Here is a 12,872-nt window from a genome sequence, read left to right as displayed (position 1 = left end):
GTGTGGCAGAGACTGGGTGCTTCAAAAGTGAGTTCCTCAAGAATGTCCTTCCTGGTTCAATTGTCTGGCAGAAAATGACTGTTTAAGCAGATGCCCACCACACAAGACACTGCAGATAGGGCGTTGTCAGCAACATGGAATTCTATAAATGCCACCCAGCTTCAGTTTCCTGAATTGCTCTGACAGCCTATGTTTTATTCTCTCTCAAAAATCAGCCATCCCTGAAGCTGGTGTGTCTGTGCACACACATGCGCACGCACACACCCATGTACATGCACATAGGCACATGTGAATGCAGCTTTGACATAGCAGCTCTGTCCAGCCCAGACTGGGAGTCCCTACCCTCAGACTCACCATTTGCATCATGGGAATATTCTATGCCAGACACAGTGCATCTTCGGAAAACCATCTTATTTTCAGTTAAAGTGCCAGTTTTATCTGAGAAGATATACTGTATCTGTCCTAAGTCTTCCGTGATGTTCAGAGCTCGACACTGCAGCTGTGAGTCTGTTTCTTCGTCATACAACTCTATGTCCTGATTAATGAAGTACACCTGGCATACTTTAACAATTTCAATGGAAACATATAAGGAAATCGGAATCAAAACCTAGAAGACATAAGGCATATAGAAGAACAATGATGAGAACTAGGGAGCTGTAGAAATAGTCCAAACTATTCAAATGACTACAACCACAAATAAGTAGGGACTATATACTGTACCTTTAAGAGCTTAAAAGGTTGGTTTAGAGTCAGTATTGGAAAAGTATTAGGATATTGGCAAAGAGTTTAAAATAGGACAGCCTATGGTGTCACTGCAGAGCAGAAATCCACTATCGTGTCTGGAAGAATGGTAACCATGGCTTGGATAGAAGCAAGCATTTTCGTATTACTAAGTTGTGCTTGAGAGAAGCTAGGAAAGGAAAGAGGAGAGAGAAAGAGAAAAAAACACATGGCACACAGTCAGAGTCCTCATAAGCAAAGTCACCTCGCACCACAGCGGTACTCGGCCCCAAGGCTCTCCCAGGGCTCCCGGCAACAAGAGATGCCCATTCTGTGGACACAACCCCATAGTTCAGGAGAGACAGTCTTTCCAGAGACTGTGTTGCAGGACAATTTCTGTGATCTTGTACAATACAGAGCAAAGGGAAGAAGGCTCTGACAAGAATATTCATAGACATTGACAATATAAGAATAATCTTCATAAAGTTAATGTTTAAATCTTTTTTGAATAATGGTATTGAACTGATGTTCATGGGCTCAGAATATCATATCCAGACAGACAAACTGGGTTCTCCTGGTAACTTTATGTTGGTGCACACCTACTACCCCTACTGTAGTGCTACTACTACTACTAAAAAGCTAGAACGAAATGTACATTCATAAAAAGGACTAATTTTAAAAGCTCCTGTCATATGTCGTATGAAATAGATGTGATAAAAGACAGCAGAGCTCCCCTCATAGGCAAAGACTAAGCAAACGTCCTCTGTTTACACTTTGTTCCTAGGATGACATTCATTGCCCCTTCTCTACTCTCAAACAAGCCCTTTGGGCATAGATTCAGTTAGTGATGGGGGACTGTACATGAGGCATGTGAACTAACGATACTAATGCTAATAGTAATAAAAATAATAAAAACCAATGCTGCAAAATGCAGTGTGATATCCTGAATTGAACCTTGGAAAAAGTGGAAAGACTAGTAAAAAAACAAATGACATCTAGAATTTAGTTCATTGCAAAGTACTAAACTTGGCTTCTTGGTTTTGACAACGCACCAAAGTAATGTAATATGCTCACGTTAGGGGACTCTGGGTAAGCGACACATGGGAAATCCCCATACTATCTTTTGCAACTTATTTGTAAATCTTAAAATTATATCAAAATATAGTGTTTTTTTAAAGAAGGAACTGAATGGAAAAATATAACAAACACAATAATCCAAAAACCAACCCCACAAGCCCTAAGAATCTTAGGGACAGCAAAGGAGAATGTTAACTTGAAAAGTACCCAAAAAAGACCCTACAGATAAGTTAGGTGGAAAAGTAAGAAGCAGCACACTAGGCAGGTACACCTGTGGTCCTCCCAGATGCAAAATTTATAGGACATTCTTAGCAGAGTATGATGACTTTAAGTTCTTACCAGAAAAGTAAAGCAATTAATCATATGGTACTTAGTACTGTTACCTGCAGAATTATTATCATTGTCAAAAATGAGTAAACTGCTGCTGTGACCGGGGATAAAGAGCTGCCGTCAGACTCAGGGACATCAAATAATGATTTTTTCTCCTGATACCGCTGTACCCACAGTCCATGTCCTACAGCAACATTCAAAAAGATATACCATTCATCCAATGAAAAAATAAGACACTGCTTGTGCAAATAAAAGCAAAACTATGACTATGAACACAGGCACTTCGTGCCTCATTAGCTTGCCTTGCCACATAAGAAAGCAAAAGCACATGGCACATACTGTTGGCACCCACAATCAGACTGCTGGAAGGTACTGGTTCTTGGACTCTTCCTCACATTGGGCATTTCCCATTGTTGGCACTGAAAAGCACACTGGTCATGAGGCAGAAATTGGGTATGTGCTGGCAGCTACTGACAGGAAATCCCCAAAAAGTAATCTCCCAGTGTGTGCCTCACAAAATACCAGTTTCATCAGTCAGCCCCAGATACTGCCCGTTATCAACCCTTGCTATAGACTTAAATCGTACCTATCAGGGACTCTCAGAAGCCAAGCACATTATTTCATCAGCTAAGTCCCACAACTATCTGATAACAGAAGCCCTTTTCGTGTCCCATACACCATGTCTTTTAGCACTGAGCTCCAAGACCATATCACACCCATCTGCTTCACAATGGTAGCTGTGCAGGAGATGTGGTGAAGACCATTTACCTGGAGGCTGAACACAGTTCCCTGCAAGGCATTCCAGGGCAGCATGCCAGGTCTGGAGGCCATCAAAGTCTGAGAGCCCAGAGCTCATGTGCAATCTAAGTGCTAGCACCTTCTTAGGACCCAAATACTCTTTTTTTCCCTTTTCTCCTGGAGTTCTCATTAGTAGCATTTGTGCTTCTCCTGCTATATTATTCTCAGTTTATCACCATGTTACTAATACTTCTGCTGGAATCATCATTACTGGTGTGATTAAAACATTCTTTCATTCAAGAAGTTGCAAATTTGAAAAATAACATTAGTCAAGCTCATTCATCTAGGCATCTCCAATATGGTCTGTGCTGATGCAAGCAGCCCTTGAGTCTAAGTGGATGACAAATGTGTTTTTTAACTTTAGAGTGCTGGTCAAAATGAATCGTCAGCAGCCCACTGGGCTCACCTGGAGGCTTCCAATAGTGCCCCCTTATTCATGACCCATGAAGGAGACTTACCGACCGCAGAAAACAGAGACATACAAATGAGGAGGAGGACACACCAGAGCACGTCACAGTTCATCTGCCTCTCAAGCTGGCTGCGCTTGTAGCGGGGCCCACTGTTATTCAACAGGGCCTTAGTTTCATGTCCTGGAAGGGGAGCATGAGGGGCACAGTAAATCAATGCCCAACAGTGAATTGACAGAGCACCCTGACACAGGGACTGAAGAACAGTGCTGCCATCCAATCATACAGGATATGCTCAGTCAAAAAGGCAGGGTATGAACTTAACCCTAACTATGTAAGAATCCTGGAAAAAACAATGGAAAGAAATAAGCTAAGATGCTAAGAGAGAACACTTTTGGTTGAGATACTGTTAGAAATTTTACTTTCTTCTGTTTTCGTAGTTTTCTAAATTTTTACAATGGCTATGTGCTTTTATAATCAGAAAAAAAAAGAAAAAAAAAGAACACGAAGCAACGTTCAAGAGCACACAGCACAGGTGGCAAGCCAGCTGTGTTACAGACCATATGTGCCACAGTCATGCCTACCTGCATAGATGACGATGCCAATAACAGCTTCTGTGTTTCTGAGGGTACATCCTCGCAGCAGCAGGTTTTCCTTATACAACCCGGCCTTTTTTCCATTGTCGTGTATGCTGTCAAAGGAAAAAGTGGCATGCATTATGTGGATGCTTAGTGCACCTTGGGTCTTAAGGAGGCCTTCTTCCTCAAGGTCTGGACACTAGGAAGGGGAACAGGGAACCCTAGCAGTGGGCAGCTTGTCTCCGTTAGTCTCTGCGATAGCTGAGAGGGAGCTGGTGCTCACTAGTAACTGGGCTTCTAGAAGTATCTCAACAGCCTGATGTTTGTTTATTTTGTCCAAGGGCTTTGCGAAATAGTAAGACAGATATGTCTGTGCCCTGGGTTCCTGACAGAGGGCTCCTAAAACCCTTCTAAGTGTGGCTGCTAAGAGGATCTTTCATTCTACTACTTAATCTTTGACCCCAGTTCCCAGCATAGGACTCCTAAACTCTTGTAATTTCCTAAGTGATAAGAGCACTAGAAGCATCTTTTGTTCTAATGTTTGGTCTCTGAACCCATTTTTTCCTGACACAGGATACTAAATCCTTTTTAATTTCCTGGGTGATAGTAGTGTCTTTTGTTCTAATGAAGCCACTCTAGGTGGGCTCCTGGGTGGGGACTGTCACCAGAAAGACCAAGCCATGACTAGAAACTTAGTTTTCAGCCTCACCTTCCATTCTCTAGAGTAGAGAGGGACTGGAAATTAAGTTCATAATTGATCATGCCTATGTGATGAAGCTTCCATACAATCCCAATAGAATGGGGTTCAAAGAACTTCTGGGTTGGTGAACACATGGAGGTGCTGGAAGCGTAGTATGTTCAGAGAGGGCACAGAAACTCTGCACCCCTTCCCATATATCTTGCTCTATGCATCTCTTCCATTTCTGTATGTTCACCTGTATTCTTTATCATATCATTTTATAATAAACTGGTAAACAGCGAGCAAATTGTTTCCTGAGTTCTATGAGATGCTCTAGCAAATTAATTGAAACTGAAAAGGGAATTGTGGGAACCTCTGATTTATAGCTGATCAGTTAGAAGGACAGGTGACAATCTGGACTTGTAGTTGGCATTTGAAATGAGGAAGTCTTGTGGGATTGAGCTTTAACCTATGGGGTCTGATGCTGTCTCCAATTAGTGTCAGAATTGAGTTAAATTAGAGGACACCTAGCTGGTGTCACAGAATTGCTTGACCGTGTAGGAAAAACCCACATGTCAGAATTAGTGTCAGCATCACAGGCTTGTTTTTATCACAAGGACAGACCACAGCTAGAAAGGACAGACCTGGGAACTGTGAGACTCAGAATTTGGCCAGGGAAGGTTGCTAGGTGGTCTCATGCCCATTTCCTGCTCATCATAGAGAACACTGCTCCTCATCAGTACCTTGTGTTGTCACAAATACACAGATCTTTCTTTAAGTTTTTATTTAAATTACAGTTAGTCAACATACAGTGTAATATTACTTTCAAGTCTATGATATACTGACTCAGCACTTCCATATAACACCCTCTGCTCATCACAAGTGCACTCCTTAATCCCCAGCACCTATTTAACTCATTCCCCCTCCCTTCCCCCCCAACCTCCCCTCTGGTAACCATCAGTTTGTTCCTATAGTTAAGAGTCTGTTTCTCGGTTTGTCTCTCTCTCTTTTTTTTCCCTATGCTCATTTGTTTCTTAAATCCCATACACAAGTCAAATCATATGGTATTTGTCTTTCTCTGACTTATTTCACTTACCATAATATCTTCTAGTTCCATCCACATCATTGCAAATGGCAAGATTTGATTATTTTTATGGTTGAGTAAATATTCCATTATATATACATATACACATATGTATATATGTGTATGTTTGTGTATATATCTGTATCTATCTATTCCACATCTTTATCCATTCATCAGTCAATGGGGGCTTGGGCTGTTCCTACAGTATGGCTGTTGCAGATAATGCTGCTATCCCTTTGAATTAGTATTTTTTACATTCTTTGAATAAATACCTAGTAGTACAATTGCTGAGTCATAGGGTAGCTCTATTTTTAATGTATTGAGGAACCTACATACTGTTCTCCAGAGTGACTGCACAAGTTTACATTCCCACCAACAGTGCAAGAGGGTTTCCCTTTCTCCACAACCTCACCAACACCTGTTGTTTCTTGTGTTGTTAATTTTAACTATTTTGACAGGTATGAGGTAGTATATAATCATGGTTTGGTTTGTATCTCCCTGATAATGTATGATGTTGAGCATCTTTTCATGTGTCTGCTAGTCATCTGGGTATCTTCTTTGGATTAAGTGTCTATTCATATATTCTGCCCATTTGGTAGCTAGGTTGCTTTTTTGGGTGTTAACTTTGATACGTTCTTTACAGATTTTGGTTATAGCCCTTTATGTGATATATTATTTGCAATTATTTTCTCCCTCCCACTCTGCAGGCTGCCTTTTGGTTTTATTGACTGTTTCCTTTATTGTGCAGAAGTTTTTATCTTGATGAAGTCCCAATAGTTCATTTTTGCTTTTGTTTCCCTTGTCTCTGACAACGTGTTTAATAAGAAGTTGCTATGGTTGAGGTCAAAGAGGTTTCTGCCTGTGTTCTCCTCTAGGGTTTTGATGGTTTCTTGTCTCACATTCAGGGCTTTCAACCATTTTGAATTTATTTTTGTGTATGGTATAAAGAATGTGGCCCCATTTCATTTATCTGAATGTGGCCGTACAATTTTCCTAACAGTATTTATTAAAGATATTTTTTTTCTGCTGGATATTCTTTCCTCCTTTGTCAAAGATTAGTTGACCATAGAGTTCAGGGTCCATTTCTGGGTTTTCTAATTCTGTTCCCTGATCTATGTGTCTGTTTTTGTGCCAGTACCATACTGTCTTGTTGGTTACAGCTTTGCAATACACCTTGAAATCCGGAATTGTGATGCTTCCAGCTTTGTTTTTCTTTTTCAGGACTGCTTTGCCTATTCAGGGTCTTTTATGGTTCCATGAAATTTTAGGATCTTTTATTAAAAAAGATTTTATTTACGTGAGAGAGAGAAGTGCATTTTTTTTCACGTGTCTGTTGGCCATTTGTATGTTTTCTTTGGAGAAATGTCTGTTTATGTTTTCTGCTCATTTCTTGACTGGATTTTTGTTTTTTTGGTGTTGAGTTGGTAAGTTCCCTATAGATTGTGGATACTAACACATTATCAGATATGTCATTCAAAAATATCTTCTCCTATCCCACAGGCTGCCTTTTAGTTTTGTTGATTGTTTCATTTGCTGTGAAGCTTTTTGTCTTGACAAAGTCCTAATAGTTCATTTTTAGTTTTGTTTCCCTTGCACTAGGAGATGTATTTAGTAAGAAGTTGCTACAGCGGATGCCAAAGAGGTTGCCGCCTGTGTTCCCCTCTAGGATTTTAATGGTTTCCTATCTTATATTTAGGTCTTTCATCCATTTTGAATTTATTTTTGTGTATGGTGTAAGAAAGTTATAAAGTTTCATTCTTCTGCATGTTACTGTCCAATTTTCCCAATACAATGTTTTTGAGAAAATTGTCTTTTTTTTTTTTCCATTGGATATTCTTTCCTTCTGTGTCAAAGATTAATTGACTATATAGTTGTGGGTTTGTTTCAGGGTTTTCTATTTTGTTCCATTGACCTATGTGTCTGATTTTGTGCTAGTACCCTACTGTCTTGATCACTACAGCTCTGTAATATAACTAGTCTGGAATTGTGATGTCTCCAGCTTTACTCTTCTTTTTTCAAGATTGCATTGGCTATTTGGGGTCTTTTGTGTTCCATATAAATTTTAGTACTGTTTGTTCTCGCTCTGTTAAAACTCCTGTTGGTATTTTGATAGGGATTACATTAACTGTGTAATCGCTTTGGGTAATATAGATATTTTGTTAACAATAGATATTCTTCCAATCCATGAACACGGAATGCTTTTCCATTTCTTTGTGTCCTCTTCAATTTCTTTATCAGTGTTTTATAGTTTTCTGAGTACAGATATCTTACCTTTTTGGTTAGGTTTATTCCTAGGTATCTTGTTTTTGATGCAGTTGTTAATGGGATTGTTTTCTTAATTTCTCTTTCTGCTTTTTCATTATTGGTGTATAGAAATGCAACAGATTTAGAAAAGGGGATGGTATTGGTTTCAGCAACATTTTCTACATCTCTCTTATAAAAAGTCACTATGTTATTAGAAATATTAATTATTACATTTGAAATGTGGTAAATTCCATTTTAGAAACTGGGTTTCCTTGCTATTTTGAGCCAGAGGGATAGTCCATGTTTAAGCCACTGGTTTTCAAACTTGTTCTCTTGATCCACTAAAGATGGCCTTATCATCATCCATGCTGACCAGAATCACCCCACGCTAGGATCACATTGGGACAGATTTGGTCCTAGAGCCTGATGAACACACAAGGGGAGGCTTGGGAGGTTTCCAAAACTACAGCAGGGGCCCAGCCTAAGCTACATCAGGCAGTGCCTCCAAAGCTGACTTCAGAAAAGCCAGCTTCCCATATCATCAGTAGACAGCCTCCTCACCCCTCCCCCACACACATAACCCAAAGTCCTCTGTGGTTCTTTTTTTTTTTTTTTAAAGGTTTATTTATTTATTTATTTATTTATTTATTTATTTATTTATTTATTCAGAGAGAGAGCGAGAGGCAGAGACACAGGCAGAGGGAGAAGCAGGCTCTGAGCAGGGAGCCCGACGTGGGACTCGATCCGGGGTCTCCAGGATCCCACCCCGGGCTGCAGGTGGCGCTAAACCACTATGCCACGGGAGTTGCCCTCCTCTGTGGTTCTTAAAGCTCACCAAGGACACCTGCAGGCATTTTCCCTCACACCAACTCCTAACACAGTGTCACTGACATGGAGAGTAGATATGGTCTGGGGAGTATAAGATCAGAGGATGCACACAGGGTTTCTGGGGAAACAATATTTCCTGCCACATCTGGACCATGGTAACTGGCATAAGGGGTAGGGCTACCATTCAATCTCACACACAACCCATGTTATTTACAACCAGGGAAATGAATATATTTTTCTGGTGAAGAAGAGAGGCTATATCATAAAGACAAAACCAAAATGCAGGCTAGGGAGATGCACTTTCCACAAGCCTGTTATTTAAACAATACAGCATTAATTATTCTGCAGAAAGCATGCAAAGGAACATGGGGGCAGGGGGTTCAAACAACACTGTGTAAATGCCCCCCTTTGGAAATTCCAGGACAGGTTTTGCTTTAGAAAAGATTTATTTTTGGCTAATGCATCAAGACACCAGCATGCATAAGATGGTACACACAAAACACCATTCCCACATCTGGAAGGAGAGGATGCCTATGGCCACAGTTTTCTTGGTAATAGCTGGACATAGAAACTATTTCTGAGGGATAATAGTAAAAAAAAAAAAAAAAAAAAAAAAAAAAACCAGTTTCAATCAAAGTTCCAGTCATGCTCATTCAGAATAAAAGGTGAACTCTATAGAAACAAGAAAAATAGTTTGTATTAAGCTTTCATTGATATAACACACACTTTTTGAGTGATACTGTGCTTTCTAATTACACTATGCCAGACCAGAACTGGTTGCCAGGAGGTGCATAGATCTATGAGGACTACTACCACAAGGACAGTCAGTGCATGGATATGAATGGCCTTTCTTGAGTGAATGGCCCCTGTGTTAGGAGGTGGGACAAGGCAGGCCAAGCTCCAGCAGGGTAGCTGAAGAACAAGGGGAGAGCTGAAGAACAAGGGGAAAGCTGAAGTCCTTGGACTTGGCAGAATAGGCCCAGGGCCAAGCAGGTATGAGGCCTGATTCTAGGAAGATGTTCCCCATCTAGTTGTTCCCAACACCTACTTCTTTGTTATGGGCTGACATGTGCTTTCTGCCCTGGTATTCATTTGTTGAAGTCCTAATCCCCTCAAGTGTGACATTTAGACAGAGTCTTTAAAAAGGTAATTAAGTCAAAATGAGGTCATATGGACGGGTTATAACTCCATGATTGGTATCCGTATAAAGAAAAATTGGGACACAGAGATAGACAAGCAGAGAGGTTAAGACCATGTGAAGACACAGGGAGAGGATGGTCATCTGCACACCAATGAGAAAGACCTCAGGAGAAACCAGTCCTGCTGACACTCAAACTTCAAGCCTCCAGAAATGTGAGATAATAAACTTCTATTGTGTAAGTGACAGAGGTAGGGAGAAAGAAATAATAGACAATTCCTTCCATGGCTGAACCCTGGGCAGAATTTCCCTTTTTTTAAAGATTTCATTTATTTGACAGAGAGAGAAAGAGCACAAAAGCAGGGGGAGTGGCAGGCAGAGAGAGAGGGAGAAGCAGGCTTCCCATGGAGCAGGGAGCCTCATGCAGGGCTCGATCCCAGGACCCTGAGATCCTGACCTGAGCTGAAGGCAGATGCTTAACTGACTGAGCCACCCAGGCACCCCAGAATTTCCTTTGAGATAGTAGGTTTCTCTAATGTACATGCAGAAATAATCCAATTGTGTGTTTTGTGCCAATGATGGACTTTCTTGAGATGTAAGTATGTCCACTAAAGGGGTCAAGGTAAAATAAACATTTTCCAGTTTTAATGAGTCCAGGTGGTATAGCTATAGTACATCTTAATACCTGGTCATTGGTAGTGAGTACATCGTGGACATAAGCTCACACAAAGCTCTATCCAGATACTGGGCTGGAGGGGTGAAGAGCAATGAAGGCTTTCCTGTACCAGGTCCTAATGCTATTATCTATTACAGGATGACAGTGGTGATGGAGTGTATCATTTGCAGGGCAGGGAGGCTGTCCCAACAAACACACCCAGGAAGGCAATGACAGGTTCTCAGCCCTATGTGGTCACATAAGGCTCCCAGCATGTGGGGAGGGAGCTCAGGACTTAGTCTGTGGAAGACTCTGGGATTAGAAATGGAACGTGGGGTTATAATTTGAAATGGAATTTTAAACCAGACTAAACCAACCAGGCTCTCTGCTTTATTTCTAAAGGTAAATGAAAATGTTTGATTGACTGGTGGCTTCAAAGTTCACCCACTCTATGCCACGAAGTTGGCTAACCACAGCTGAGCAGGGTGCCCTGAGCTGCTGGGACAGTAGGCCATCCCTCTCCATTCACAGGGGCCTCTTGGAGCCTTAGGTTAGGGAGAGGGCACCGGCAGGGGTGGAGAACAGTCAGGATTTCATTAGTGCTTAACTTTGGGATTGTGTTATACATTGGTGAGCATTAAGGTGCACTTCAATAATGGAGCTCCTGACACTTTGTTTATTTTAGCAGCTTGAGGATACATTTCACATACCAAAAAATCTACCCATTTAAAGTGTATGGATGAGCATTTTATTGTTGTTGTTGTCGTTTTTTTTTTTTTTTGTATATTCACACAGTTGCGCAGTTGTCACTATCAGCTAGTTTTAGAATATTTTCATCACCCCCAAAAGAAACCTCATGCCCAATGGCAGTCACTCCCCATCCCCCTTCCACTCCTAAACGCTGGCAATCACTAATGTACTTTCAGTCTTGAAAGACATTCCTATTGAAGTCATTTAATCCTACATACCATGGCTAACACCGCTCTCTTACATGATGTGTTCTAATTCACCTCACACTCCACCCATATTCTTTCCCTCCATTCTCATGTCAGCCATTATATCTCCAGCATTAGGAGGAAGCCACATTGAGAAATGCCAGAATAACCTGCCCAGCGAGTGGACAAAGCTGGAATTCAGATTTTTTCTTTCTATAAACCTAAGCTGAGGTCTAAGTGCAAATGGCTAAAGTTTTGAGTTCAGATTGGCTGGACCAAATAGTCATGAAACCTGCTGGTACAATGGTGGCTGGGCTTGGCCTGGGCTCCTTGGCTGGAGTGAGGCTACAGGACAGTAGTGGAGGCAAGGCTGAAGGGAGGCCACCCTCCGCAGGTGATGAAATCCAGCAAGCCAGCAAACCAGAGAACTGGCTGCTCATCTACTGCTCCCTGTGTCTACACTGCAGGGCTACCACCCAAGTTAGCCCCACCCATGAGCATAATAAGGACCAGTATGGGAACTGGGGACTACCTTCTCTCTGCCCCAAACAGGACTCTGGTGTGAAGAGGCCCCTCCCCTAACACTCCACTTACCTGCCCTCCTCTCCCTTCAACTCTTCCTGGAGCAGGGCTCCTCATGCTGGCTTGCACCACAGAGGCACCAGGAGAAACTTCAACACACAGTCACCTGTGCCCCACCTCCAGAGACCTGTCTGAGCTTGCTTGCTGGGAGAGAGGCCCATCCATGTTAGGGAACATTTGCTGGAGGCATCTGTTGGAGAAGCTGAGTAAGCCTGTCAGGCTGTGGGGCACAAGATGTCCACTTAAGCAGCCATCTTCCAAAAAAAAAGTGGCTGGGGTGACGTGGGAAACAAAGGCAGAGGAAATATAGATAAAATTAAATGTCCTCATAACCTGCAGCTCATTTACAAATACTTGAGGCAAGCAGAGTACAAATTCCTCCAGGAAGCTCCCAATTGTCTTAATGTTAATGCCTTGCTAGAGGGAAAAACCATCTTGCTTTGACAATAGCAAGGCTTCAGGTTTCCTGAGTCATCTTTCAGCATATGGAAATCCTTCTGAAATTTCCCTAATCTTTACTTTCCCCAACCCCAAAGTATATAATCAACTGTTCCTCATAATCCAGGGGCTGCAGGGAGCAGCAGCTCTTTCTGCCTATGGGTCCTGTCCCATGCTTTAACAAAACCACCATTTTGGGGATCCCTGGGTGGCGCAGCGGTTTGGCGCCTGCCTTTGGCCCAGGGCGCGATCCTGGAGACCCGGGATCGAATCCCACGTCGGGCTCCTGGTGCATGGAGCCTGCTTATCCCTCTGCCTGTGTCTCTGCCCCCCCACCTCTCTCTGTGTGACTATCATAAATAAATAAAAATTAAAAAAA

At 41.9% G+C, this 12,872-nt stretch overlaps 1 protein-coding gene across 4 annotated transcripts in view; it reads right to left on the bottom strand.

Annotated features, from left to right (window-relative positions):
- Positions 1–12,872, bottom strand: part of ATP10A (ATPase phospholipid transporting 10A (putative)) — a 186,425-nt gene that overhangs the window by 41,634 nt on the left and 131,919 nt on the right. For all 4 annotated transcript variants that reach the window (XM_041753670.1, XM_041753673.1, XM_041753672.1 and 1 more), the window contains exons 4-7: positions 3,917–4,023; positions 3,384–3,515; positions 2,181–2,311; positions 355–607 (exon numbers count right to left, since the gene is read on the bottom strand). In XM_041753670.1, coding sequence (XP_041609604.1) covers positions 355–607; positions 2,181–2,311; positions 3,384–3,515; positions 3,917–4,023 — 623 coding nt within the window. The remainder of the gene's footprint in view (positions 1–354; positions 608–2,180; positions 2,312–3,383; positions 3,516–3,916; positions 4,024–12,872) is intronic.

Source organism: Vulpes lagopus, chromosome 4 (genome assembly GCF_018345385.1).
Source record: "Vulpes lagopus strain Blue_001 chromosome 4, ASM1834538v1, whole genome shotgun sequence".
NCBI classification, from domain to species: Eukaryota; Metazoa; Chordata; class Mammalia; order Carnivora; family Canidae; genus Vulpes; species Vulpes lagopus.
Note: the sequence above shows the minus strand (reverse complement) of the source record. Positions and strands in the feature narration are given on the sequence as shown.